General features: G+C 44.0%; 2 protein-coding genes across 9 annotated transcripts in view; one reads left to right on the top strand and one right to left on the bottom strand.

Annotated features, from left to right (window-relative positions):
• Positions 1-1,410: 1,410 nt before the first annotated feature.
• On the bottom strand, positions 1,411-11,886 carry FAM72A (family with sequence similarity 72 member A). Of its 2 annotated transcripts, XM_030302712.1 has the most exons (4): positions 10,893-11,886; positions 8,415-8,492; positions 5,564-5,688; positions 1,411-1,592 (listed from the first exon to the last, which is right to left on the bottom strand). In XM_030302712.1, the coding sequence occupies exons 1-4, from the start codon at positions 11,042-11,044 to the stop codon at positions 1,498-1,500; spliced, it is 450 nt and encodes a 149-aa protein (XP_030158572.1). In that variant the 5' UTR covers positions 11,045-11,886; the 3' UTR covers positions 1,411-1,497. The 2 variants fall into 2 exon arrangements, with proteins under 2 accessions (XP_030158572.1, XP_030158573.1); XM_030302713.1 differs by lacking the exon at positions 5,564-5,688 and having other exon boundaries at positions 1,538-1,592.
• Positions 11,887-12,563: 677 nt separating this feature from the next.
• SRGAP2 (SLIT-ROBO Rho GTPase activating protein 2) overlaps positions 12,564-24,324 on the top strand; it is a 234,440-nt gene continuing 222,679 nt past the window's right edge. For 4 of the 7 annotated variants that reach the window (XM_030302923.1, XM_030302925.1, XM_030302924.1 and 1 more), the window contains exons 1-2: positions 12,564-12,679; positions 14,476-15,085. In XM_030302923.1, the coding sequence (XP_030158783.1) occupies positions 15,019-15,085 (67 nt within the window). In that variant the 5' untranslated portion in view covers positions 12,564-12,679; positions 14,476-15,018. The remainder of the gene's footprint in view (positions 12,680-14,475; positions 15,086-24,324) is intronic. The other 3 variants (XM_030302927.1, XM_032591765.1, XM_030302930.1) reach the window with 2 other exon arrangements.

Here is a 24,324-nt window from a genome sequence, read left to right on the forward strand (position 1 = left end):
CTATGCCTCACCTGTCTTATCAGTAAAAAAGGAATAATAAGACCTACCTCATAGGTTTGTTGTGTGGAATAAGTGAATTAAATCTGTAAACAGTTTATTTTTTTTAAGTTTATTTATTTATTTTGAGAGAGACACATGGGGGGAGGGGCAGAGAGCGAAGGGGACAGAAGATCTGAAGAGGGCTATGTGCTGATAGCAGAGTCCAATATGGGGCTCAAACTAATGAACTGTGAGATCATGACCTGAGCTGAAACCAAGAGTCAGATGCTTAACCAACTGAGCCATCCTGTTGCCCCTGTAAAGACTTTAGAACAGGATCTGGCACATAGTTAGCACTCAATAAATGTTAGCTCTTGTGTTCTACACCTTTACATTTTGGGGTAAGAAACGTGGTTACAGTAAAAGATTAAAGGCAGGCTGGTCATTTTTATAATAAAACTTTATTTACAAAACCACAACTCTGTGTGTTTAGGTATCGCTATTGACAAAATGCTTACAGCTGAGATATTACTAAGCGATACACTGATTTTAGCTATACCTAAAACCACAATCCAACACTATCCCAGTTTCCTATTCCTGTGTGGCTCTGAATGCAGCTTAAAACAAAAACAAAAACATCATTTATAATGTACAATGGCTTAAGCAAAACACTTCTTTAGTTTTTTTTCTATTTAAGGGTTGGAAGTGAGAATACTCATTTAAAATTTGCTAGTTACAGAAAAAGGCCTAGAGAATAGAATATGGAGGTTCAGTTGCCCTGCTTTCATAACACAATAACTGCATGACTTTAGAAGAACATAAATAAATCATGTTGGGAAACAGTATATACTGATAATTTTGTTGTTAAAATTCATTTATCTAACATCGTGCTGAGGAATTAAGAGAATTTCTCCATATATTTTAAAGTCTTAACTTATTCTGTTTGCTGATTCACAAAGTCCTGCTCCATTTTAGGGATTTTTCACCAGTATGACACAGGATAACCAGTACCTATGAAAACCTAACAGCTTGGTTTTTTAAAAAATTCCTGTTAAGCTTTAATTCCCAGTTGAGCTTGCCATATGCATGCCTGGGTATACACATGGATACATACTTGGTGGATACACCCCATATATGTATACTAACGCCCCTTATTCAAGAATATAAAATTAACGGTATCTGGTATCTAGTTTTAAGAAAAATTCCCCAAGACTGTGAGGTAGTTGAGTGACACATGAAATAACCTCCAATCTGAATTTAAGAACACATCTGTACCAGGTGGAGGGTGGAGAGAGGAAGAGGAGGAGGAAGCCATAGAAGAAAAGAACTACCATAACTCAAATTAAATTCAGGTAATTCATCTGAGATAGCAAATAAATAAATCAACAAATGTCTCATTTTTTTTTCCAAAAAAAGGAGAAATCCGTAGTATATCCTTGCTAATATTTTTAAAGTCAGTCCATTAATATATCTTTTAAATAGGAAAATGTCTGGGTATTATACATCTCATAATCCCATTCATCGAATGCACTCCTCTGCTGAGATATCTAATGTGTCTTCATCTGTATTCTCTTCTATCTCTGGCAAGTTGCCCCAAAGTAGGAAGTTGACACCTGAAAAGAAAAGATCATAAAATTACTTAGAGCCAGCTACTATTACAACTCGGAACATGATATAGAAAACCTTGTATGTTAACATTCTTATATGGAACCATAGTGTTAACAGTAAAGAGAAAAGATATTAAAGAATGTGCCATAGATAAAAATTACCTAATATTATTCATCTAAGACATAAACATTTCTAAGCCCTTTGAAGTAAGGGCTTGAATTCTAGAATCTTCGAACTCTGAAGGATTTCAGCGCCCATTTCCTCAAACTCTGCCTCTAGCTGTATTATGCCATAATCGCTCTACACTGGTAAGTTTCAAATCTATTTTAATGATTTTTAAGGATGGAGATCTCACAAGATTATTTTAGATTAAGTGTCTCTTTGGAGGGTACAGGAAAAAGGCTTGAGTAAGTCTCTTCATCTCCTCAACAAGCACAAAAGTAGCTGGTGGCTTTTTTGTGATTAAAAACAACAAGGTTTTAGAGCCACTTATCATACGAACTGCAATCCTTTCTTATAGGTGGGTTTTAGTCTGGAGGCTATCCAGGTTGTAGCTGCCATTACATCAAACAAAACAACAATCTAGGGGTGTCTGGGCGGCTCAGTCGGTTAAGTGTCTGACTTTGGCTCAGGTCATGATGTCATAGTTCATGAGTTTGAGCCCCATGTGGGGCTCTGTGCTGACAGCTCAGAGCCTGGGGCCTGCTTTGTATTCTGCGTCTCCCTCTCTCTCTGCCTCTCCCCTGCTTGTGTTCTCTCTCTTTCTCAAAAATAAATAAATAAGCATTAAAAAAAACCAAACAAACCCAACAATCTAAAGCCTCCTAGTGAAAGGGTAGTCAGATTCCATACTGAAGAATCTAGCCTAGGCATATAGAAGGAACATGACAGACACATGATGGAAGATAATGACATGGTTTGTTCTGGGCACGTAATGTATTACAGAACTTGAAAGTACTAAATTGGGAAAAAATACAATTTATTAATTGACCTCTAGGGGAGCCAATGGAGTCCAACAAGGAAAGCAAATCTCACATTATCAGGTTGTCAGTGTGGCCACGTGGTGGAAGAGAATGAGCCAGGGTTTGGAGATTTGGTTTCAATCTCGCTTCCACCACCACCAGTGAGTACACCATGGGTGTTCTTACTACCTTTACTCTGAGTGTATGCAACTGCAGACAATATATATTATCTTTTAATGTATTTAAATGTTTTATAGTATGGCATTATATGTATCTTTTCTAATTTGCTTTTTTCATTCAACATGTTTTTGAGATTTACCTATATCCACATGTATAGCTTTAGCTCATTTCTTTTTGTTTCTGAATTCTGTTGTGTGAATTAAATACGTATAGAGCAAATATATACATATATAGCAAATAGAGCCCATCACTCATCACTTCCTCTAACTGCCATTTTGCACAGGTGCTCAAGGAGATATGTACAAGGAGGTGCACTGTGGCATTGTTGAAACAGTGGAAACAATCAACTGTCTCTCTTGTTTGAGATACTAGAATCTAATCAGGCAAGAAGTTAGCATCTATTTCATGTTGGGGGGGGCGGGGGTGGATACAGAAGTCTATCATATTGTTTTCTGCATTTTTTTTGTGTTTGCATTGTTTATAATAAAAAATACTCTGCCCTCCCCTCCCCTCCCAAGAATGAACAGTATTCTGCTTCCGATAATATGGCTTTGATGAGCTAATGGAATAATAAGGAGTTACTAGGCCAAAATCTAAGGGATAATTAGAACCATAAAGGTAAGTGGAGAGCTGAAGTCAATTTGCCTTTGAGGGCATTTGCCAATCCCAGAGAATTTGAACTGAGGTTTCTCAAGAGTCCTCAGGAAAGTTTTGGGAAATCAGGTGGACACATGAAGCCTAGCCTAGAACACTGACTTGGGGCCCTTTCCATCTAAACATTCTAGAATTTCATAAAGCTTGTGTATGTGTTCCTTTGATGCAGCTGATTCAGGTGATTCAAGGACAGTCCCAGCATCATGAGAAACCCTGTTTTATACCAAGCATCTTGAAAGTCTCGTTTTAAATCACAATATTAGGGTTACAAAGGAGAAGTTTGATATTCTTGGAGTGAATACTCAGAGACATGAGTAGTTCGGCACAATTGGTTCAAAGGAGAAAAAATAAACTAAGAGATTGGATCTGACAGAAGGAGCACCTTCCTTTCTCTGTTAAGAAGGGAGGAAGGAAATCCTGTGATACATCTGTTTCTCATGGATTAGATTCAATGTGAATGGAAGAATGCTGGGCTTTTATCTTTGAAAAATTGACCAATAATTAAAAAGTAAATCAAAATGGAAAAATCTCCACCCTGTGTTTTGAATTCTATGAAGCAGGAAAAATAGTATCAAAGCAGAAACTTCCTTTAATGTGTCCATGGTCAACACAAATATAAAACTGGAGGCCTAAGTTAGGAGCCTGTATCTCAGGGGAGTTCAGATAAGTCTCTCCTCAAAAATGGCCTTCGTCACATCCCAGGGTCTGAAATTAAGACCCCCAAATGATGGGTTGAGAGCTACAATTGAATGCCAGGTGATTAAAAAAAAATCAGAGTCTATAAAAACCCAAGCATAATTGGAAGGTTTAAAGACCCTCAGAACCTAGCTTACAATTCATGATCTTCCGTCTGTGAAGACAAATCATCCTTAAGAAGAGGAATGTATTTTAAGTTCTGAAGAAGATTAAAACATACATTTAAAAACCTGAGGGTGTTAGTGCCAACTTGGATTATCGAATTCTTTAAATTTGTTCTGTAAACTAAAGTTCTGCAAACTTCAGTTCCCACTAAAAAAGTCCCACTACAAGTCAACCTGGTCTGTTGTGTAAGTAGGTATGAGATAGAGAAAACACATGTGCACAACAAAACCAAATGGCTGCAGACGATATAAAATGTATTATGTAAACATCCTTTAAGAAGTGGTTGTCAGGGCGCCTGGATGGCTCAGTCAGTAGAGCATCCGACTTTGGTTCAGGTCATGATCTCATGGTTGGGGAGTTCGAGCCCCACATTGGGCTCTATGTGGTCAGCCTGTCAGTGCAAGCCTGCTGCAGATTCTGTCTTCCTCTCTCCGCCCCTCCCCTGATTGCTCTCTCCCCAAATAAATCAATGTTAAAAAAAAAAAAATTGGTTGTATATTTTCCTACTAAATAACTAGTACAACGTATTGGCATTAAATATTTCCCTTGAGGGGCGCCTGGGTGGCGCAGTCGGTTAAGCGTCCGACTTCAGCCAGGTCACGATCTCGCGGTCCGTGAGTTCGAGCCCCGCGTCAGGCTCTGGGCTGACAGCTCAGAGCCTGGAGCCTGTTTCGGATTCTGTGTCTCCCTCTCTCTCTGCCCCTCCCCCGTTCATGCTCTGTCTCTCTCTGTCCCAAAAATAAATAAACGTCGAAAAAAAAATTAAAAAAAAATAAATATTTCCCTTGAATAAAATTCCATCATAATTTATTAATATAGATGTCAAAATGTCTTTTTTTTTTTTTTTTTTTTTTTTCCTGAAGCAACATCACCAAATACAGAGGTTACCTAGTCATCCTCCCTCCCAGGTCCTACTGGCCCAGGCTCCCCTCCCTACTTTCTTACACACACACACACACACACACACACACACACACACACACACACTTGACCATCAGATCTAAAATCTTCCAAAATTCTCTGGAGTTGTAATACGTATCAGTGCAACAATTTAGAGCAACTATTAATTTTAAGAGACCAAGAAGCAAAAGAGTCAAGTCTGAGGCTCTTGTATATACAACGATGAAATAGAAATGGCAAGGAATTTTGGCTAGTAGTTCCCCTAACTGAATATTTGGGTTAAAAGCCCTGAAGTTTCACACTTTCAACTCAGGTGAGAGGGTTTCAGAGAGAATCCTCAAACAATCAATTGGGAGTTTCACTCAGGTTTTGGTAGACAAGTAAATGTTAGAGGAATTTCCGAGTCAATTGTTTCTTACCGGTAGCGTCTAGTCTGTTAATATCATAAACTGCCTGGCTGTGAAACATCCAGAAGTGTCCATTGTTGCAGGAAAGAAGGCAGGAACAACAGGGAACAATCACATGATAACCTACAATGTTCCCACTAAGAAAGAAAAGTAAATATACTCAGATACCAGGTAATAACTGGCCATATAAACATTTTCATGTGCTAATGTAAATGAACAGACCACCTCGAGTCCTCATTTCCTCCTAACAACCTCCATTGCTAGATCTTTGGGATGGGAGTGACTCTGGTAATGTTAAATTTGACAGTGCTACTGTCAAATACTAACACATTCTCCATTTCCTTGCTAGTCCTGCTTTACACGTTGTCCTTTCAGAAGGTAGCTTCTAGACGCCATGCCATAAGGTTGTGATGTGTTCCGTAGAACACCCAGAACTGAGGTGCTGTACAGACAAAATATATTAGATAAAAGGTTTTTGCTATCCCCAGGACTGTGGCAAGTTGGGTTCTTCTATGTTCTAGTTCTACGCCAGCACCTAAAAACTGTCTCAACAGATGGAGGAGTAGGAAGACAGCATGAGCCCCTGTAAACCAAACACAAGCTGGCTGCTCTAATTTTAGTTTTAGTGTTTTTGAAGGAATTCAGAAATAAGGCAAATCCGTAGCTTCTAGAGAAAGTTGCAAAAGTTTTTTACTGTCTTCAAGATTATCCCTCTGATTACAAGTACTTCACTCTTCCACAGATTTTTTTTTTCCTATATGGTCATTATTAAATAAAGTGAATATACAGGGAACGTTTTAGCTAGTACTTTTTTTTTTTTTTAATGATAACATGTACTTATACCTTGGGTTGTAAAAATTCTTATTATAGCTTGTTCCCACCCTGGGAGATGTGGGAGTCAGTCAGTTTTGTGAGGCCCTATAAAAAAATACTATAAAAGGTACCAGCCTACCTAAAATATGTCTTCTAATCATAATCTGCTTGAAAGGCAAACACATGAGAGCAAGTTGTTCTTGGACCAGGACTGACAGTTATTTGTAGGACTATATTGCAAGAGTAAATTCTATGGCTTTAATCACCATCCGTATTCATTCATTCATTTACTCATTCAATTCGTGTTTATTGAGCATCTATTACTATGTGTCAGGTACTGTTCCAGGTGCTGGGAATACAGCAGTGGACAAAGTCCTTATTCTCATGGAGCTAACATTCTAGTAGGGACGCATTCAGACCATTTTGCTCCCCTGCTAAGGCCCCTTCCGTGGCTTCCCATTGGCCAAAACTCACAAAAAAACCCCTTCATATGAAGGTCTAGATCTGTACTATCCAAAATGTGGCTGTTGAGCACTTGAAGTTTAGCTAGACTGAACTGAAGTGTGCTGTAAATATAAAACATATGCTGGGTTTCAAAGACTAAGGATAAAAAATAGAATGTAAAATATTTTGTTAATAATTTTTTATGTTGGTTACATGTTGAAACAATATTTTGGTTATATGGGTTAAGTAAAATATACAATTTAAATTAATTTCACTTGTCTCTTCTTACTTTTAAAAATGTGGTTATTAGAAGATTTTCTTTATTTTTAGATTTTTTTAGAAGATTTTAAGTTACATATGCGGCTTGTAGATTTCTATTGGACAGCGTTCCTCTAGACTATCTGGATTCTGACCGCATCTCCAGTCTACTCACACTACTCTCCCTTGACGTTCACAATGTCTCAGCTATGCTGGCCATCATCTTTTTATTCCATGACCATGTTAAGCTTCCTCTTGCCTTGGGTTCTCTGCACTAGCTGTTCCCTGTGCCTAGAACATTTTCCCTTGCGCTCCTTGTCATCCTTTCGGATTTAACTCCAATGTTACCTTCTCATGAGAGGTCATCCCAGACCATGCTATCTCAAATGCTCTTACCTACTCTCCCAACCTCTATTTTTCTCTATCATTTATTATTATTATTATTATCATTATTATTATTATTATTTCCTTTGGAGCACCTTCCACCCTATTCAATATCTTATTGATTTAAATATCTTACTAACCAATCATCTTCCCACTAGAATATAATGTCCAAAAGCCAGTGACTTTGTTTTATTTATTGTTGTGTTTCCAGCCCCTATAGCAATGATTAGCACATAGTAGGACTTCAATGTATGGTTTGAATGAATGAAAGAATGAATTTAAATCATCATTAGCACATAAGAATTTAAATTATTTGGATTATAATTTATAATCCAAACCTCATTTAAATGTTAAAAAAAATCTCAAATTTCTTCTCTCTAAAATGGGACAAATAATACTCAAGTCTGTCTACCTCTCAAAAGGTAATAGTAATAGTTTTCATCTGTGTTGTAATTTATAGTCTATCAAGCCTTTTAACATTCGTAATTAATTTAATCTTCACAACACTCTATAAGGTAAACACAAAAGATATTTAAATTTCTATCTTCTTAAATTAGAAGATTGTTTCTATCTTCTTAAGCTATAAATTAAACAAGGAAACAGAGGTCCAGGGATTTAGAGGCTTAAGAAATTTACTCAAGATCACATTTAGAGTAAGAGTAGGGCCAGGGCTCAAACCTGATTTTTACGATTGTAACTCTGTTTTATCTTCCCAAACTACATTGACTTTTTCTGAAAATTAAAGCAGATATTTGTCAAGGTGCTTTGAAAAATTATAAAATCATATACAAATGTGACACAAGACCCTTTTAAAAAATAACTTGAAGTAACAAATGGTTTTTCAATGGCTCACTGCATGGGTTATAACCAGTGCTCGATGCAGCCCACTGAACCTTTCTCTGTGCTGTGGTGTTAACATCCATCTTCCAAATGCAGGGCCATCTAGAATCTTGCCACAAATTACCATTTTAAACATGCGATGTCTTTCAGTTTACATTTGCAGATTTCAGTGAAATAGCATCTTCCAATGAAGTCCACTGCACTGGAGAAGGAAATGTGCAGAAATGGTCAAAGGTACTTTTTAAAAAATTGTTGTAAAAACACATATAACATAAAATTTACTAAGTTAATCATTTTAAATGTACGGTTCAGAAGTCTTAAGTGTATTCACATTGTTGTGCAATGAATCTCCAGACCTTATTCGTATCACAAAACTGAAACTCTATGTCCATCAAACAGCTCCCCATTTCCCTCTTCCCTCAGCCCTTGGCAACCACCGTCTACTTTCTGTTAGTATGAATTTGACCATTTTATATAGCACATACAAGTGAAAGCATATAGTATTTGTCTTTTTGTGACTGCCTTATTTCATTTAGCATAATGTTCTTAAGTCCCCTCCCTATTGTAGCATATGGCAGGATAGCCTTCCTTTACAAGGCTGAGTAATAGTTTATTGTATGCATATACCACATTTTGTTAATGAACATTTGCATCACTTCCTAGCAGCATTCTTCACAGTGACCAAGGTTAACCAAGGTTATTGTGAAGAATGCTGCTAAGAACACAGGTGTGCAAATATATCTTTTAAATCTTGCACTGAATTCTTCTGGGTATATATCCAAATATAAACACATACTCAGAAGTGGGATTCCTGGATCATATGGTAATTCTATTCTCAATTTATTTAGGAAATTCGATGCTATTTTCCATAGCAGCAGCACCACTTTATATTCCTACCAATAGTGCACAGGGTTCCGATTTTTCCATATCCTTGTATTTTTGGTTGTGATTTAGCATGAATTTTGTAGACCCAAAGAGCTGAAAGAGACTCTAAAGCAGAATGATAGTATATTTTGTAAGAGTCAGTTAATACTTCTGAGCTTACCATAAATATGACAAAATTCCACTTAAATAATCTTATGTGTTCATTAATTCATACATATCTTAGCACGCTAATCCATTACTATTACAACCCTTATAAAGAAGAAGAGACAATAAGAAAAACCTGGTTCTAATGTAGACTCTGGTCTAACCTCTAACAATTCAATATCTGAGCCCTCATCTTATTGCTTACCACATCTATTGCAAAGATGAATGGGTTAATATTTTAGGGGCATCTGGGTGGCTCGGTCGGTTGAGGGTCCATCTTTGGCTCAGGTCATGATCTCCTGGTTCGTGGGTTCGAGCCCCGCAACGGGCTCTGTGTTGACAGCTCAGAGCCTGGAGCCTGCCTCATTTTCTGTGTCTCCCTGTCTCTCTCTCTCTCTCTCTGCCCCTCCCCAACTTGTGCTTGTTCTGTCTCTCAAAAACAAATACATATTTAAAAAATTTTTTTAATTTGTCTGCATGTGTGCATCTGTGTGTGTGCTACTAGTAAGAAAAAGCTTTAGACAAAAAAAATCACAGAACCTGTGCAACAGTAGGTTCTAGATTTATTGTCTAGTGCTTTTTTTTTTTTTTTGTAACACACAGGTGCACACACACATACAGAAGTACTTAAAATATTAACCCAAATATCTTTACAATAAATGAGAGCCATTTGCTTTGCCAGTAGGCATCTCTACACTTAAACTATTTCAGAAAAGGTTTCAAGAAAGGAGGAGTTCATAGCTTTTGAGTATATTTCCAAAATGTTGAAGTTTCTATCATCACAAAGTTCATTTTAAAGTATTATGACTGTTAGCCTAAATCTTGAAAATTACATAAGGGCATAAATATGCTGCCTATGGAAGAGAAAGTACCTCTTGGAGCTAGAAAAACGTACATTTGAGTAAAATAAAATGGCTATTTTTCCAAATAGGTAGCAAATTCTTACGTGTCTGAAAACAGAATTTAAGAGGATTTAATGATGCAAACAAATGCATGGTATCTGAAATAGTTGACAAGGATTGTTTTAGGGCTAGGTCTATTTCATCGCCTAAAAATCTATTTCTCTCTCATTAAGAGAGAGATTGTTGAGAAAAGAACACTGAATTATCTGGACAATGGATCTGATTCAGCCTGGCAAATTACAAATAATGGCAGCAAATTATGAATATTTTTGGCCTAAAACTTTATGGATAAAAATGAAAAACTTAACTCTTCTAACAGTACAGAGAACCTTGCCTGAATTTACCTAGAGTCTAGGGTCTAGGTCGTGGATTTGATCCAGTGAGTTAGGATGGTTGGGCGGGGCACAGCGCCAGGGGATCCAACTTAAGGGATGTGGTCACATGACTATAATTGAACCAGAAACATTACATCAGGACTGACCACTCTGGCTAAACCACAGACTTTGTCCAGACAGTCTGCCCACTTAGTTATACTCCAAGGGGATCATCAGACTGTTGGGAGTGGCTGGAACACCAAAATGATAACCTCCTTGTTGACTCCCAGAGGTCCAAACCATACACTTTTCCCATTTAGTTAAAGGCTACCGTTGCCCGCCACTAGCAAGACTTACTTGGTAGGAGGGATGTCTGTAGAGAAAAGGTCTATTTCAGTATCAGCCAGCAAAACAGCCTTCATTCCCCTAGAGCTGAGCACTTGTTTACAGAATTTGCAACACAGGATGGACACGCACCGGTCCTCGAAACTACAACTGCTGGTAGACATGGCGTCCCGGGAAGGATGCGGTGCGGGGTTTTGAAAAAGGAAACAAGAGCAGTACCTTTCCTAGTTGGATTCCCCCAGGCCAAAAATCAAATTGCGAGGCCTCGACCTTTTCTAAGCCCTAAAACCGGGAAGGAAATGAGTTCTTTCCTGCTTTCCCGTGGGAGGGTGAAAGTAATATTTATTGAGTAGGAACAGGGCGAAGCAGCAAATGTGGCTTTCCTTTTAACTTTCGGGGGAGGCAGTGGGATTTGAAGTGGGGAGGCGGCGAGCTACAAAAGGCCTGGGAATTTCTCTACAGACTCCCCAGCCACGCGTCTAAAAGGCTCCTCTACTCTTTAGCTCCCGCCCCTGTAGCAATTCCCTTAGCTTTCTCCTGCAGAGTCCCTCCGTGAAAGCTCCTCTCCTAAGCCCCTCCCCCGGAGCGCTCCAATTCCTCGCCCTCTGACCGCCGGCCACGCGTCCCGACCCACGCCTCCTCTTTGGAAATCTTTCTCCTCTTCCCAGGATCCAGAAATCCCCTCGGCTTTTCCCACCCGGACGAACCCGGGTTCTCCTCAGTCCTCCCAGGACCCTCCCTCCTCCGCTCTGCTCGCTGCTAGGCCCCCGCTTCACTTCTCTCCTGGCAGCCCCCAGCCCTCAGTGTGCTGGCTGGATCTCGCGCCGTTTCTCTTGGTCCCGGTCCCTCAGCTCTCCCTCGTGCCCCCCGCTGTCCCCTTAGGTCTCCTCCGGAGCGGCCGCTCCGGAGCGCGCGATGGTGTTGATGGGACGGGGCAGAGGTCGCTTTTGGGGTTCAGTCGGCGCTGGGGTCTCTATCAGCGAACGCGTCGCGTTTTGCTCCCTCTTCCGCTCTCTCTGCCTTTCCAACCGGCTGTCAGTTTGAATTGCAGGCGCAGCGCACCGATTGGGAGAACCAGAGTTCGCCCGCGTCCCGCATTGGAAGGCTCGGGAGCCTTCCCCTGCTGAGATCTTAGTGGCCTGGAGACCGTACGCCCCGCCTCAGTAACGGTGCCGAGATGAGCTCGGCTTTCTGGTTGGCCGAGTTTGGCTCCGCCTCCGCTCCCATTGGCCGGCACCGGGGGGCTTGGGCAAACCCTACTCCCGCCCCAGTGAAAGAGGCAAGGCACTCCCTTCACGCTTCTTATTGGAAGACTTTCTACAGTCCCTACTGGTCTCTACTCTCTACTGGCTAAAATTCTCCGCAACGCCCCTCCTCTCTACCCCGGTCCAATTGGTAGTGCCTTCTCTCAAGAGTTTGTGTTTGGCTGTTGGTTCCATTTTAACCCCGCCCATTAATTCTACTTCTGGGCTCGGCAACCCTGGGAGGAGCTTGCTCTATGACCACGCCTCGGTGGTGCTAGTCACACCTCCAAAGTTTCTCAAGCTCCTCCTCCTCACTCCAGACCTCTCGAGATCAGCTATTCCTATTGGCTACAGGCCCCATCGGTCGATAGAAAACGGGCGGTGATTGGTAAGGGGGTGGGCTCTGCTTCCCGGCGGGGTCCTGCGGAGTTGGCGGAGGCTCCTCAGGGGACTAGGGGGACCGATCTGCGTAGAAGCGGGTGGCGGGGAAGAGGGGAGGAGATCTCTGAGTGGGAAGCGAAGCTGGGGACCTGAGACCCGTCGCGTCAGAGCCAGGTAAAGGCTCCTTCCCTCTCCCCTTTCCTCTTCCCGGCCGCCGGGCTGGAGCCCTGACTGAACAAACCCGGGCTGGGGCGGGAAGGAGAGGGCGCGGATGCTGCTTGCGGCATCGCCTAGCCGTGCCGCCCGGAATCACTCAGACGCCCTCCCCCTCGACCCTCTCCAAATCTTCCAGTACAGCCCATAATACTTCTCAAGACTGCATCTCTCACTGCCCTTCACCGCACAGTCTCGGGCTCTGCCCTGGGACTCTGCCGCTGTGCAGCAGGCACCCAGCCCCCTCCCCAAGTCCTCAGCCCCCTCCCCAAGTCCTCTCCACACGGGCAGGCTTGGTCCACCTTTGGGCAACCGTCGTTGGCATCACCCGTAACCATCGGCTATCCTCTTCCCCTGTCTCCAAGCCCTGGCAGACAGCCGGGTTACAGCCCAGGACCCAGAAGGATGATTGTTCCGCACTGCTTCCGGGGCTTTTTCCCTGTTCCAGCCCCCTGCCCTCCTGGAATGGTGCCTTTCACGCACTCCCTAGACCCATAGCAGGTCCCCAAGTTGCTAACATCCTTCCGTTCCATGTAACATCGTGGCCACGGTAGCCTCCTCACCACCCCCCACCCCTCCCCGAGGTAATCCTCCCTTTGCCCTCTCCCCGCCTCCCAAACGTGTGCAGAAGCTCCAGTCATCTATCCCCTGCTCCCATGCAGCCTCTGGACCCCACCTCACACCCCCCTCCCCGCTTCCTGCCCGCCTGAACCACCACGCCGCCTGGGCTCCCTCTTCCTCCCGGCGCGGGAAGTGGGAGACACCAGCGGAGCACCCCCCCTCCCCTGACACGGAGAGGGAAAGGGGCGACCTAGGAGGGAGGGTCGCCGGTGTGGCACGGTGGGGAGCAAGACTCCCAACTCTGCGCTCCCGCTGCTTCCCTCCCGCCTCCCGGACCTTGGCCAGGGCGGGATATCCTCAGGCACCTCCTGGTGCGAAGGGTCGGGACTGCGACCCTCCCGTCCCTCCCGACCCCCCTCGCCCCCCCCCCCAACCGAGCCTGGGTTTGGGTGCGGTATCTGGGATCTCTGGGCATGGGTGACAAAAAATATTGGGGGTGTCATTTAAGAGTTACTCTCGTCCGTGACTTGGGGGAGGCGGCGGCTGCCTTCCGCCCCCCGCCCCTGGGTTTTCCCGACTCCGACCCTCGCCTCTAACCCGTTTCCTGCTTTTGCCGACCACATTGTTTTCCTGGATGTGCCCCGTGCGGAGCAGGCTTTTTCCTGCAGGTCTCACCCCCCTCAACATTTTGCTGCCAAGAGAAGCTAGTAACCAAAAACAAAACAACTGGGAGGAGGGGCGGGAGGGGAAGAAAAGTTGTGCCCGGGTGGCTTGTCCCTCCCTGGCTTTGATCCCTTTTGATGTCCTGGGAGTTGCCCCAGCCGGGGGTCAGGGGCCGCGTCGGAGCCACTGCCTAGAGTGCTCCCTTCGGCTGGCCGCTGCCCAGCGCTGGCGGGGCTCGGAGGCCGCCGAGGTGCCGCAGTCCCCGCCCGGAGCCCCGCGTTCCCGCCGCAGTCCCCACCCGAAGCCCGCGCAGGCGGCTGCTCCAAAGTGTTTTCTTCCAGCCTTAAAACAAAATCCGGAGGGAGCTTCCTTCCTCCGCACCTCGCCGCGCCGGGCTCTGTGGGCCGGGCGGCGTTTGGCCGAGATGAATGGGCCCAGGCCGGGCTTGGAACGACATCCCCTACCCCACCCCCGCCGCGATTAGGATCTGCGCCGGGGCTGATCGCCCCCTCCCCTTTTCCCTGCATTTACAGGCAAGTGAACCGGAGCAAACGACTTCCGATCCAGTCTGCGCTGCTGCGGCTCCCGTTTGGGATTTGATTTGCAGCATCTTCGAGCCTGTGCAACAAAAAACCGCGAAGCACGCCCAGCCCTCCCCCGGCACCCTTTTACGCACCCACTCCCTCCCGGGGACACAGCTGGGCGCGTCCACACCCCCGCACCCCCCACACCATGTTGTGCGGAAGGACTTCCACTCCCTGCCTGTGTCGTTGATGTCAGACCCCAGGCCAACCTCCGGGCGCTGCAGTTCTCCCGGCTAATGCTGAGGCTGCGGCTCCGGCTCTAGCACAGGAACCAGCCGCCGCCGCGCCCGGCCCCAGCGCCCACCGTCTGCATGTGCCCGCCGTAGCCTTCTGCCCAGCCCGCAGCCCGCGCTCCCCGGAGCGCTGGAGACCACCGCGGGGGGCCCCTTCTGCCCTTGGGAGAAGCGGTCTTGGAGGTATTGATTTCGGTGGTTGGATTTTTCCCGTGGATCTATCAATTCACAATTTGAATTTGGAAGAAAGAAGGAAAACATGACGTCTCCGGCCAAATTCAAAAAGGATAAGGAGATCATAGCAGAGTACGATACTCAGGTCAAAGGTAAGGGCTTTGAAAAATAGCACAATGCATATGCTCCGTGGACCATTGAGACATGTATTTCCACCCTGATTTGCAGGATGTTCATTTCTTTGGGTGGAGCAGGTGGGGGCAGGCTGAGCCCAGAGGTGGTTTCATAGGTGGGTTTGAGCCTCCGAGGGATGGGCTGTGCCAGGGGCCAAGGGCTCTGGAAAGGAATTTTCAGAGTGGGCTTTAGGTTTGCTCCTGAAGGGCTGGCCCTTATTTTGGCAGCCTTTTCCCCCAGGCTAGATGGGATGGGGGAGGGGCAGGAGGTTCTTGGAGAGAGAAAGGCGGCAGTTTGCCTCTGGGTGTCTGGGTCAGGTTTCCTTGAAGGACAACTGAAATCTGACAGGTGTTTGGGAATTTATTTCAGAGGTTGAAGAGTCCAGGTAGAGAAAGGCAACCTTGAGGAGGTATACCATTTGGGGAGCCCCTGGGGAGGCGGCTTTTTTTTCTGCTGCACTATATCAAAAGGTGACATTTGCTGTGGCATCGGACACAGAAAGTCTGTAGCCACCTTGGGTGCACCTTGTACCTACCTGGTCTCTGGTTGCCCTGCATTCAATCAGGGATCAGAGAACAGAAAGAATAAGGTCATTTCACATCCCGTCTCCGCCCTCACCCAAGCATGAATGGAGTTGAGATGTTAGGGTTGCTGGGTGGTGCTGGTTCTGGAGCATGGGAAGACATAATTGTTTAACCCTTCTGTGTTGTCACCCTCTGCTCCAGAATGCATGCTTTTAAAGGCCCACTTCCCTCTGCAAAGATGTGGAGGGTAAAGCAAAATGTGGACCTGGAGAAACCAAGTGACCCTGTCTGCACATCTGGTTGACTACCTGACTTGGCACATGAATCAGAGCCTCTTCTCAGATAACCTTTTTTTAACCAGTCATTCCCATAAGAGGGGTTCCTGCCTGTTAAAGAGCCCCAGGATGTGTTTGTGCAAGGCACTGTCCCTTCCTGGCTATTCACTGGAAAGAGCCATGTGCTCTAGTCCATTGAGACTTCAGCTGGGGAGTGGGAGAGGTGGGTGGCCTTGAATGTTACACCACATGGTTGGAGCTCTGGGTTTTCCTTTGTTTCAGAGTACAGAGGGAGGGGCCCCTCCTTCTTTCCCTGCACCAATGCAAGGAGACCTTTTCCTATCATAGAGGACTTGGGAAGGGCCATGTCTCCCTTCTAATGATCGCCTCCGGTGGGAATAGTGTAGAGCTTGAAATGGGCAGCTGCCTTATCTCCTGGAAGGTTGGAATGTAGTTTGAAGTCCCCATTTTGCCTGTAGGGTCTTTTTAATGTCATCAGCTTGGTCATTTCTGGAGGTGCCCTGAGGGACCTTCTATCCACTGGGCTGCAAATATTGGTGGGTTTATTACAGAGATGGGAGAATTGATTGATTGATAGCTTCAGTTGAACAGGGATTGGGAGAGGTGTGGTCGTGAGTTATAATTGAGGTCTTGGCCTCTTGTCACTGTTCATAATCTGGGCCTGTTTTTGTAAACAATAAGCCACTGGCCTCCGTGTCCTGTCCAGATGCACTGTATTCTGTTCCTGGAATCCCCCTTGCCATTTTAACCAGATATGTCATTCAGTTTTTTTACACATCCTATTCTTAAACTGTTGCCATAGGGAGTGTTAATAACTTTGACTTTCCCGATTTCTCTCCAGAAGCACGCCATTTGACTAAGGTGCAAAGTGATTTTGCATGTTTATTTTTTTGAAAGGTTCAGGGCTGATAGGTGTTAATAGAACCTTGTCTGTGGATTCCTATTGGTGAAAGATTTCTCACGAGTGTCTCAAAATTAAACACTTGTGTATTTACAAACATTGCTCATTGAGATGATGTAATGCAGTTGGCTATTTGGGGTTTCTCATCAACCTTGCCGCAAGCAGGAGACTGTTTTGCTTTGCTCTGATATTTTCCATTGACACCCTTCAGGATCATAGAATTTTATAGGTGGCTGAGCATGACGTCTTACTCAGAGAAGGTGCCTGATAAAAAGCTGATTTAAATGATTTAGTCCCTCATTTTATAGCTGAGGAGAGTACAGAGAAATTAAGAGGCTTGTCCAAGGTCACACAGCTAGGTGGTGGTAGTTCTGAAACCAGAAGCAGGTTACTGAGTTCCAATTCTGTATTTTATTCTATTCCTATTTGCTATGAGATGTCATCTGACCAGAGTAGGAAAAAAGAAATCCTTAAGCCAAAATCTGTCAATGGATACTAGTAGCAATACGAATAATAATAGGTTACATTTTGGGAGCTCATGATGTTCTAGCCTATGCCAAGTGCTTTATATATGAATTGTCTTGTTTAATTCTCACATCAACCTGGGAAGTAGATACTATTTCACCCTCCATTCACTGCATGAAGAAACAGGCTGAGAGAGGGTAAGAAACCTTCCCAAGGTCACACAGCCAAACCCTGGCAGCCTGACTCCATTCCTTTATTTATCAGCTATTTATTGAGTGCCTTTTGTGTGTTCTAGGGACTGGTGATACAGCAGTGGACAAGACAAAGACCCCTCCCTCCCTTGTGGAGCTTCCATTCTAGAACCAGGGTTCTTCGTGGAAGAGCTTAGAGATTGGAGACAAAGGACCCGGGTTTCTAGGTTGGCTCTGCTCCCCCACTAGGTAGAAGCCTTTAGTCAGAATTCCAGTTTTTTTCTGTGTTACACGAGACTGGAAGAGCTGCTGGTCTTCTCTTACAGATGCCAAGATAAAAAAGAAAATTGCTCTTTTGGTCTGGTGGCTAAGAGCACAAGTTTTTGAATTGAAGGGACTCTCAGTTCGGTCACTTGCTCACCTTGGGCGAGTTATATGACATGTCTGAAAGAGTATATGTTCCTAAGGTTGTCATGAGGAGTCAGCGAGATAGGATATGAGAATCATTTAGCATGGTATCTCGTACTTTTAAGCGCTCACTTGTAGCACAGTCTAGTCCTCTGTTAGTGAACCTTGCTTCTTGCTGCTTTAGGCTGACCATAAGGCTACACTGCCCATATCCTCCCCGAGTGCCAGCTGTTAAATGATAGGAGACAAGTCTGGGAATGAAACTTGAGTTCTGGTTTAGGTTCATTCCTACAACAGTGGTGAAAGGTATCTTGGGTCACTTAAACCCTGTAGACCTCAGCTTCCCTTTCTGTAAAATGAACAGCTAATTCTAATGTCTAATTTTTGGCCACTGTTGTCCTGTTTGTCTCTGACCAGAGTTCTGGGTTTTGCCTTTCGGTCAGAACGGGTTGAATCCAGTGAACTCTAAATGGACTATGTGGGACCTTGTCTATCCTGTGGCTTTTGCCTCCCTTTAAACCACCTGCTTGCATGTGCCCTAAAGGGCTTCTGAGGCTGCGGCCCCAACCCTACCCCAGCCTGGTTTTATGAGGGGTGTGCCTCCTTAGTCAGCCTGCCTTGTAGCCGCCTTCTTAAAAACCATCATTGTTTCTGGTTTGTGGGTGTTCAGATTCCTTTGAAAGTTCATGCCTCAATGTCTGACTTGAAAGTAATAATATTCTTAATGCTTTTACATGGCTCTTTCCAATTAGTGAAACGCTTTCATATACGTGAATCTCTGGAAATTCTTGACAACCCTAGTCAGGTTCATGGTCGAAACCTGAGGCGTTTGGCCTGTAGCTTGTTACCTTCTTTCAGGATTGGAGCAGCAAAAGGTGGTCAAGTGCAAGGCATGGTTAGTGGAGGTGATGATCTGGGTGGTATTTGGGTGGCTTCACATCACTGCATAGTTTTCCTGCTAGCTATTGTCCTTTCCTTATTCAAGGGTCCCTTTCCTTTACCCTCTTTATACCTTGAGTTTTTATAGTGCCCCGGACAGCTTGAGATCGACAGTTAATGCAAATATTCCAGGAGGAATCCTCCAAAACAGAGTGGCACTGTGTGCTGAGCAGTCAGATTTTCTTTCTGGAGAACATTGGGGGTCTTGTCCTTTTTTTTTTTTTTTTTTTTTTTTTTCTTAATGTCTTAGAAGAACGGTATGTGTGCACCACAGAGCTGAGAAGTGAAATTCTGTAATTTCCATCTGGAGCATTTTGATAGAAAAGCCTCAGGCCTTTGCCTGCAACAGTTTAACCCTTTTAGGACCCTTTCAGAGCAGGAGATGAAATTCAAAACTCTATACATACTGTGTGTGCACACACACTGGGGAATGTGGATTGCTGGTATTTAAACAAGCTTGTTCCCCTGGGAGGTCTGAGCGGTTCTCCACTCATGCCAACAAAGGTCTACTCCGAAGCTTCTTTCCTCCCAGCCCCCACTCCCCAAGGGAGCTTTAAATATAATCAGTTTGTGAAAGCTGCAGTAAAACATCTCCTTGGAATCCCCAAGCAGATGCTCTCATCTTCTGCGAGGTGATTGAAGGCTTCTCTTCCCTTGCTCAGGGAAAACAGGACTCTGCAGTAAGCTGAGCTCCTGGAAGAAAATGAAGCTCATGGAAAAACGAAGTCCTCTGTATCTCAGAGAAAGATGGTGGACAAGGAGCTTGGGGTGCCGAGGAAAGCCCTGGGCAAAGCAGTGGGGTGTGAGACACGTGTTTTGGGGGGGTGGCCCTTTTCCAATTTCAGGTGTTGTCTTAGGGAATGGGAACAGAAATGTCTTTGGAGAAGCCCATCTGGTAGTTATGACCCCATCATCATGCACCACACAGGTTGAAAGCCAGGACAAGGCCTAATCATTTCTCTGCTACGAAGTGCACAGTCGGACCTGGCCCTGATATATGGGGTCCACACCCTTTTCAAATCAGCAGGTGCCCAACTCCTGACTCATATACTCCCATGTCACTCCAGATAAACACAGGCCGCCAGTGGTACCTGTAGAGCTCTTCTTCCAGAAGAGAAGTTTTCTTCATGGGGATCGTGCTTATCGTATACCCTAGGCCACCGAGGGCTTTGTTAGGGAAGTATTATGTCCAGTTGCAGGGAAAATGAAGTCAATATGTGGATTTGTACTGGTAACAAAATTGAAGTCATCAGTTTTAACTTGGTGTCAGCTACAGACTTGGCCCTTTGGGAAATCTGGGAAAGTTACCTCAGAAGTTGTCTGATTTAAATATAAATAATGAGAGCACTTGAGAACATTTTTAAGAATTACCAAATGACACCTTTAATGATTTTACAATAATGTGTAGGAACTTTCATCTGTCCAATTGTGGGAGAATACACACAACATAAAATTTACCATCTGAACCATTCTTCTGCGTACAGCGCAGGGGCGATTAGAACATTCCCGTCGGGAAAATCAGCACCACCATCCATCTCCAGAACTCTTTGGGTCTTGCAGAGTTGAAACTCTGTACCCATTAAACAGTACCCTCTCACCCCCACCCTGTGTCTCTGACTGACCGAGGAACCACATATAAGTGGAGTCATCCCGTATTTGCCCTTTCATGACTGGCTTATTTCACCTAGAATAATGTCCTCGAGGCTCATCCATGTTGTAGCATTTGTCAGACTTTTCTTCCTTTTTTTTTTTATTTTTTTTATTTTTTTTTTTTAAATTTTTTTTCAACGTTTATTTATTTTGGGGACAGAGAGAGACAGAGCATGAATGGGGGAGGGGCAGAGAGAGAGGGAGACACAGAATCGGAAACAGGCTCCAGGCTCTGAGCCATCAGCCCAGAGCCCGACGCGGGGCTCGAACTCCCGGACCTCGAGATCGTGACCTGGCTGAAGTCGGACGCTTAACCGACTGCGCCACCCAGGCGCCCCACTTTTCTTCCTTTTTAAGGCCATTGAATGTGTACAGCACATTTTGTTTATCTATTCTTCTTTCCATGGGCACTTGGGTGGTGTCTACCTTTTAGCCATTGCAAATACTGCTGCTAGGAACAGTGTGATGTATCCCTATTTAAAAAACATGTCCTCTGTACCCAAGTTTTACAAGCCTGTATGTACATTTCTATATAATCATTTGTCCTGATAAATCTTTAGACTTAAGATTTAAATATACATGCTCATATTTTCATATTATGAATATGTATTTATGCTCATAATATGAACATTGTATATAGATAACAATTTTATATGTTTTAGTAATTACAGGAATTACTAAGCTTTTATTGTGTTTTTAACAGCTTTATTGAGGTTTAATCGACATGTAATAAACCGTAATGTTTAAGGCGTACATTAGATAAGTTTTGGTATCTGTTGTGTACCCATGAAACCATCACAATCAAGACAGGTGAACATAACCGTCATCACCAAGGGTGTCTTCGTTGTAATATGTGATTAAATGAGTAATGTGATAACCACATTATAGAAATGACATTAACCTAAAAATAAGTAAAAGCTAGGTATTACCAAGTTTAAAAAATTAGTAAATAAATGATGACCCAAGCTACCCAGATTGGTTCCTGGAAATGGGATTTAGCCTTAGTGAATAAAGACAGTCTCCCGGAGAAATTGCGTTAATAATTGTGCCTCAGCCGTTACTATGTGTTTAAGGGAGAAGATACAGGATACGGAGAGAGAGAAAAGAAAAAAATCTTGGACACAGTGGGTGTTGACAGGTGACAGTATCTGTTTCCCAAAGTCCTCGCTTGAATCAGTCCCCGGGGCCTGACACATCTTCTGAAGGGATCACAAGTGAGCCAGATGCCAAGGGGAGGGGCTGGGGGCTCCCCTGGGAGATCTGCTCAGAATGCTATGAATATGGCTTATTTCCTCTCATGATTGATTCCCTGTTGAAAAGAGACCAGCTTCCCAGGTGAACATTAACTTGGTCCTCAATCTTAGTCTCGATTTTATCCTTTCAGCCATATTTCTTATTTTACTGTAAGAGGACTGGTGGCCTATCTGGACTACTTGCCATAGTTTAAACGCATCTACTGTTAGCTAACATTTTGCTCTTTGCGGCTTACTGTGTAGTGGGCGTTATTGCTAAATACTTGACATAGATCATTCCTAATCCTTACACTAACTCTAGGAGGAATATATTGCTGTTATCCCATTTTGCTGATGAATGAAATGAGGTGAAGGCGATTCGGTGACTCACCCCGGGGCTGCCGCAGGTGAAGGATGGGACAGAAGTTAGAACCTGGGCTGTCAACCAGAGTCTGAGTCTCAGTGCTGTTCCTGGAGTGCCCTCTCTCCCTGCCCGGCCCCACAGCTTCACCTACTGAAATCTCACCCCCATGCTGGGTGCCTTCCTTGGTCACTCTGACTGGCAAGTTTCCTTCTCTCTGGGTGACTCACACAGTGCTGTGGCATTCATCTTGTACCTCCTTAAGTTCGAAATATGTGTCTTTCGGCCTTCTGTCTTCTTCTAGACTTCGGTGAGAATGGTTTGTAGGTGTGTAGTGCCATGCAAAGGGCCAGGCTTTGGAGCCAGCCCTCAGTGGGAACCTTGTCAACATCAGCTCCTTGCCCTATGGCCTTGCTTAGGTTACTCAACTTCTCCTCTAACCGTCCTCTCCTGTAACTTAGAGATAACAAGACCTACCTGGCTGGTTTATCGTGAATGTGTGTCAAGTATATAGCAAACAGTAAATGCTAAACAAGTAGCTCTTATTATGGGGGGCCCTTCAGGTAGGAGCGTGTCTGGAACAGTATTGTAGCCTAAATCGTGGCTCTGATGATGGAATAGAATGATGAGTGCATAAATGCATGACCTGGACTACTGCAAATAATTTTTAAAATATTTATTTATTTATTTATTTTTGAGACAGAGAGACAGAGAGCGTGAGCGGGGAGGGGCAGAGAGAGAGGGAGACAGAATCCCAAGCTGACAGCACAGAGCCTGATATGGGGCTCGAACCCACAAGGTGTGAGATCATGATCTGAGCCCAATCCAAGACTTGATTGCTCAACCAACTGAGCCACCCAGGCACCCCAACTGCAAATAATTAAAAAAAAAAAAAAAGGCTCTTAATTTGACCTTGACAATATTATCTCACACAATATCACCAAGGTGATTTGTTTTTAAAAACACTATTATGCTAAGATCATAGCATAAAAGACTGATCATACCCATCACTTCTCTCTTACGCAGCTCACATTTTATACCATCACGAGGGTGAATTGTCTCTAGTTTTCTCACCATGTTACATTATTTCACGCTTCTTGCCTTATGCATGCTGTGTCGTCTCTTTGGAATGGATCCTTTTCCTTGAACCTGGACAACTCAGTCATCCTTTAAAAGCCAGCTCAGATACCACCTCATTCAGGAAGTCTTCCCTGCTTATCCCTTCTCCCTGAACAGTGATCCTGTGCAGGATCCCAAGTGGAACTCCTCAGCATCTCCCATTGCTTTCTGCACCCTGTTAATCAACACACCCTCAGCATTTCCTCAGCAGTGTCCAGGTGCTTACTTGTATTACTGCATTCATTATATTACATTGTAATCTCTTTGTTTACATCTTTTTATTTACAGCTCACTGAGCACCTTGGGAACAGACTTCTCTTTTATTCACTTCCATGTGTCCAGCTTCTGGCACAAAGAAGCACTAAAAAATGCTCATAAATAGAGCTGAATGTTTTCTGAGTTGAGGTTGGATGTGACCATGCCATGCTTCTGTGTTTCTCCCCTTACTCCAATAAAAAGCCTTCTCCTTATGTTAATGTTATTTGAAATTCAAAGTGGATCAAACATGGTGAATATTGTCATTATGCAAGGACAAGTACACACTGAATGGCATGTGGAGGCTCCCCAGTGGGGGTGTGTTTTTCCTATTTACCACCCCCTCTACCCTCTTTAAAATCACTGCCCTACAGCTGTAATTGAGTTGATCACATTTCTCCAATCATGTCTCTTTCCTTGGAAACGAAGAAAAATATTAACTCTGAACTTCCAGAGTGTAAAACAAAAGTAAGGGTTTCTGTAATTGAAGTAAAACAAATTCTACATTTGTCCAGGATTTATTCATCATTTTAAACAGATATTTGAAGTCTAAAGTTGAGGTCTATTTTATTATTTCTTTTAATTTTTTTTTTTTTTAAGATTTATTCATTTTTGAGAGACAGAGTATGAGCGAGGGAGGGGCAGAGAGAGACAGGGAGACACAGAATTGGAAGCAGGCTCCAGGCTCTGAGCTGTCAGCACTGAGCCTGACACGGGGTTCAAACTCACGGACCACGAGATCATGACCTGAGCCGAAGTCGGATGCTTAACTGACTGAGCCACCCAGGCGTCCCTAGTTGAGGTCTATTTTAAAAATGAGTTGACTTAGTAAAGGGACTGTTGTGATACTTTTCTGAAGTATGGGTTTGGAGAGAG

Source organism: Lynx canadensis, chromosome F1 (assembly GCF_007474595.2).
Source record: "Lynx canadensis isolate LIC74 chromosome F1, mLynCan4.pri.v2, whole genome shotgun sequence".
In the NCBI taxonomy this organism is placed as follows: Eukaryota; Metazoa; Chordata; class Mammalia; order Carnivora; family Felidae; genus Lynx; species Lynx canadensis.

What these genes read in the sequence shown, in the direction of transcription:
- FAM72A (XM_030302712.1), bottom strand. Translation starts at nt 11,044, where the DNA reads ATGTCTACCAGCAGTTGTAGTTTCGAGGACCGGTGCGTGTCCATCCTG. An exon ending in ACAGACATCCCTCCTACCAA is followed by an intron (nt 8,493 to 10,892) that starts GTAAGTCTTGCT and finishes TTCCTTCTCCAG; the next exon opens with TGCAGTGGACTTCATTGGAA. An exon ending in TAACAGACTAGACGCTACCG is followed by an intron (nt 1,593 to 5,563) that starts GTAAGAAACAAT and finishes TTTTCTTTTCAG; the next exon opens with GTGTCAACTTCCTACTTTGG.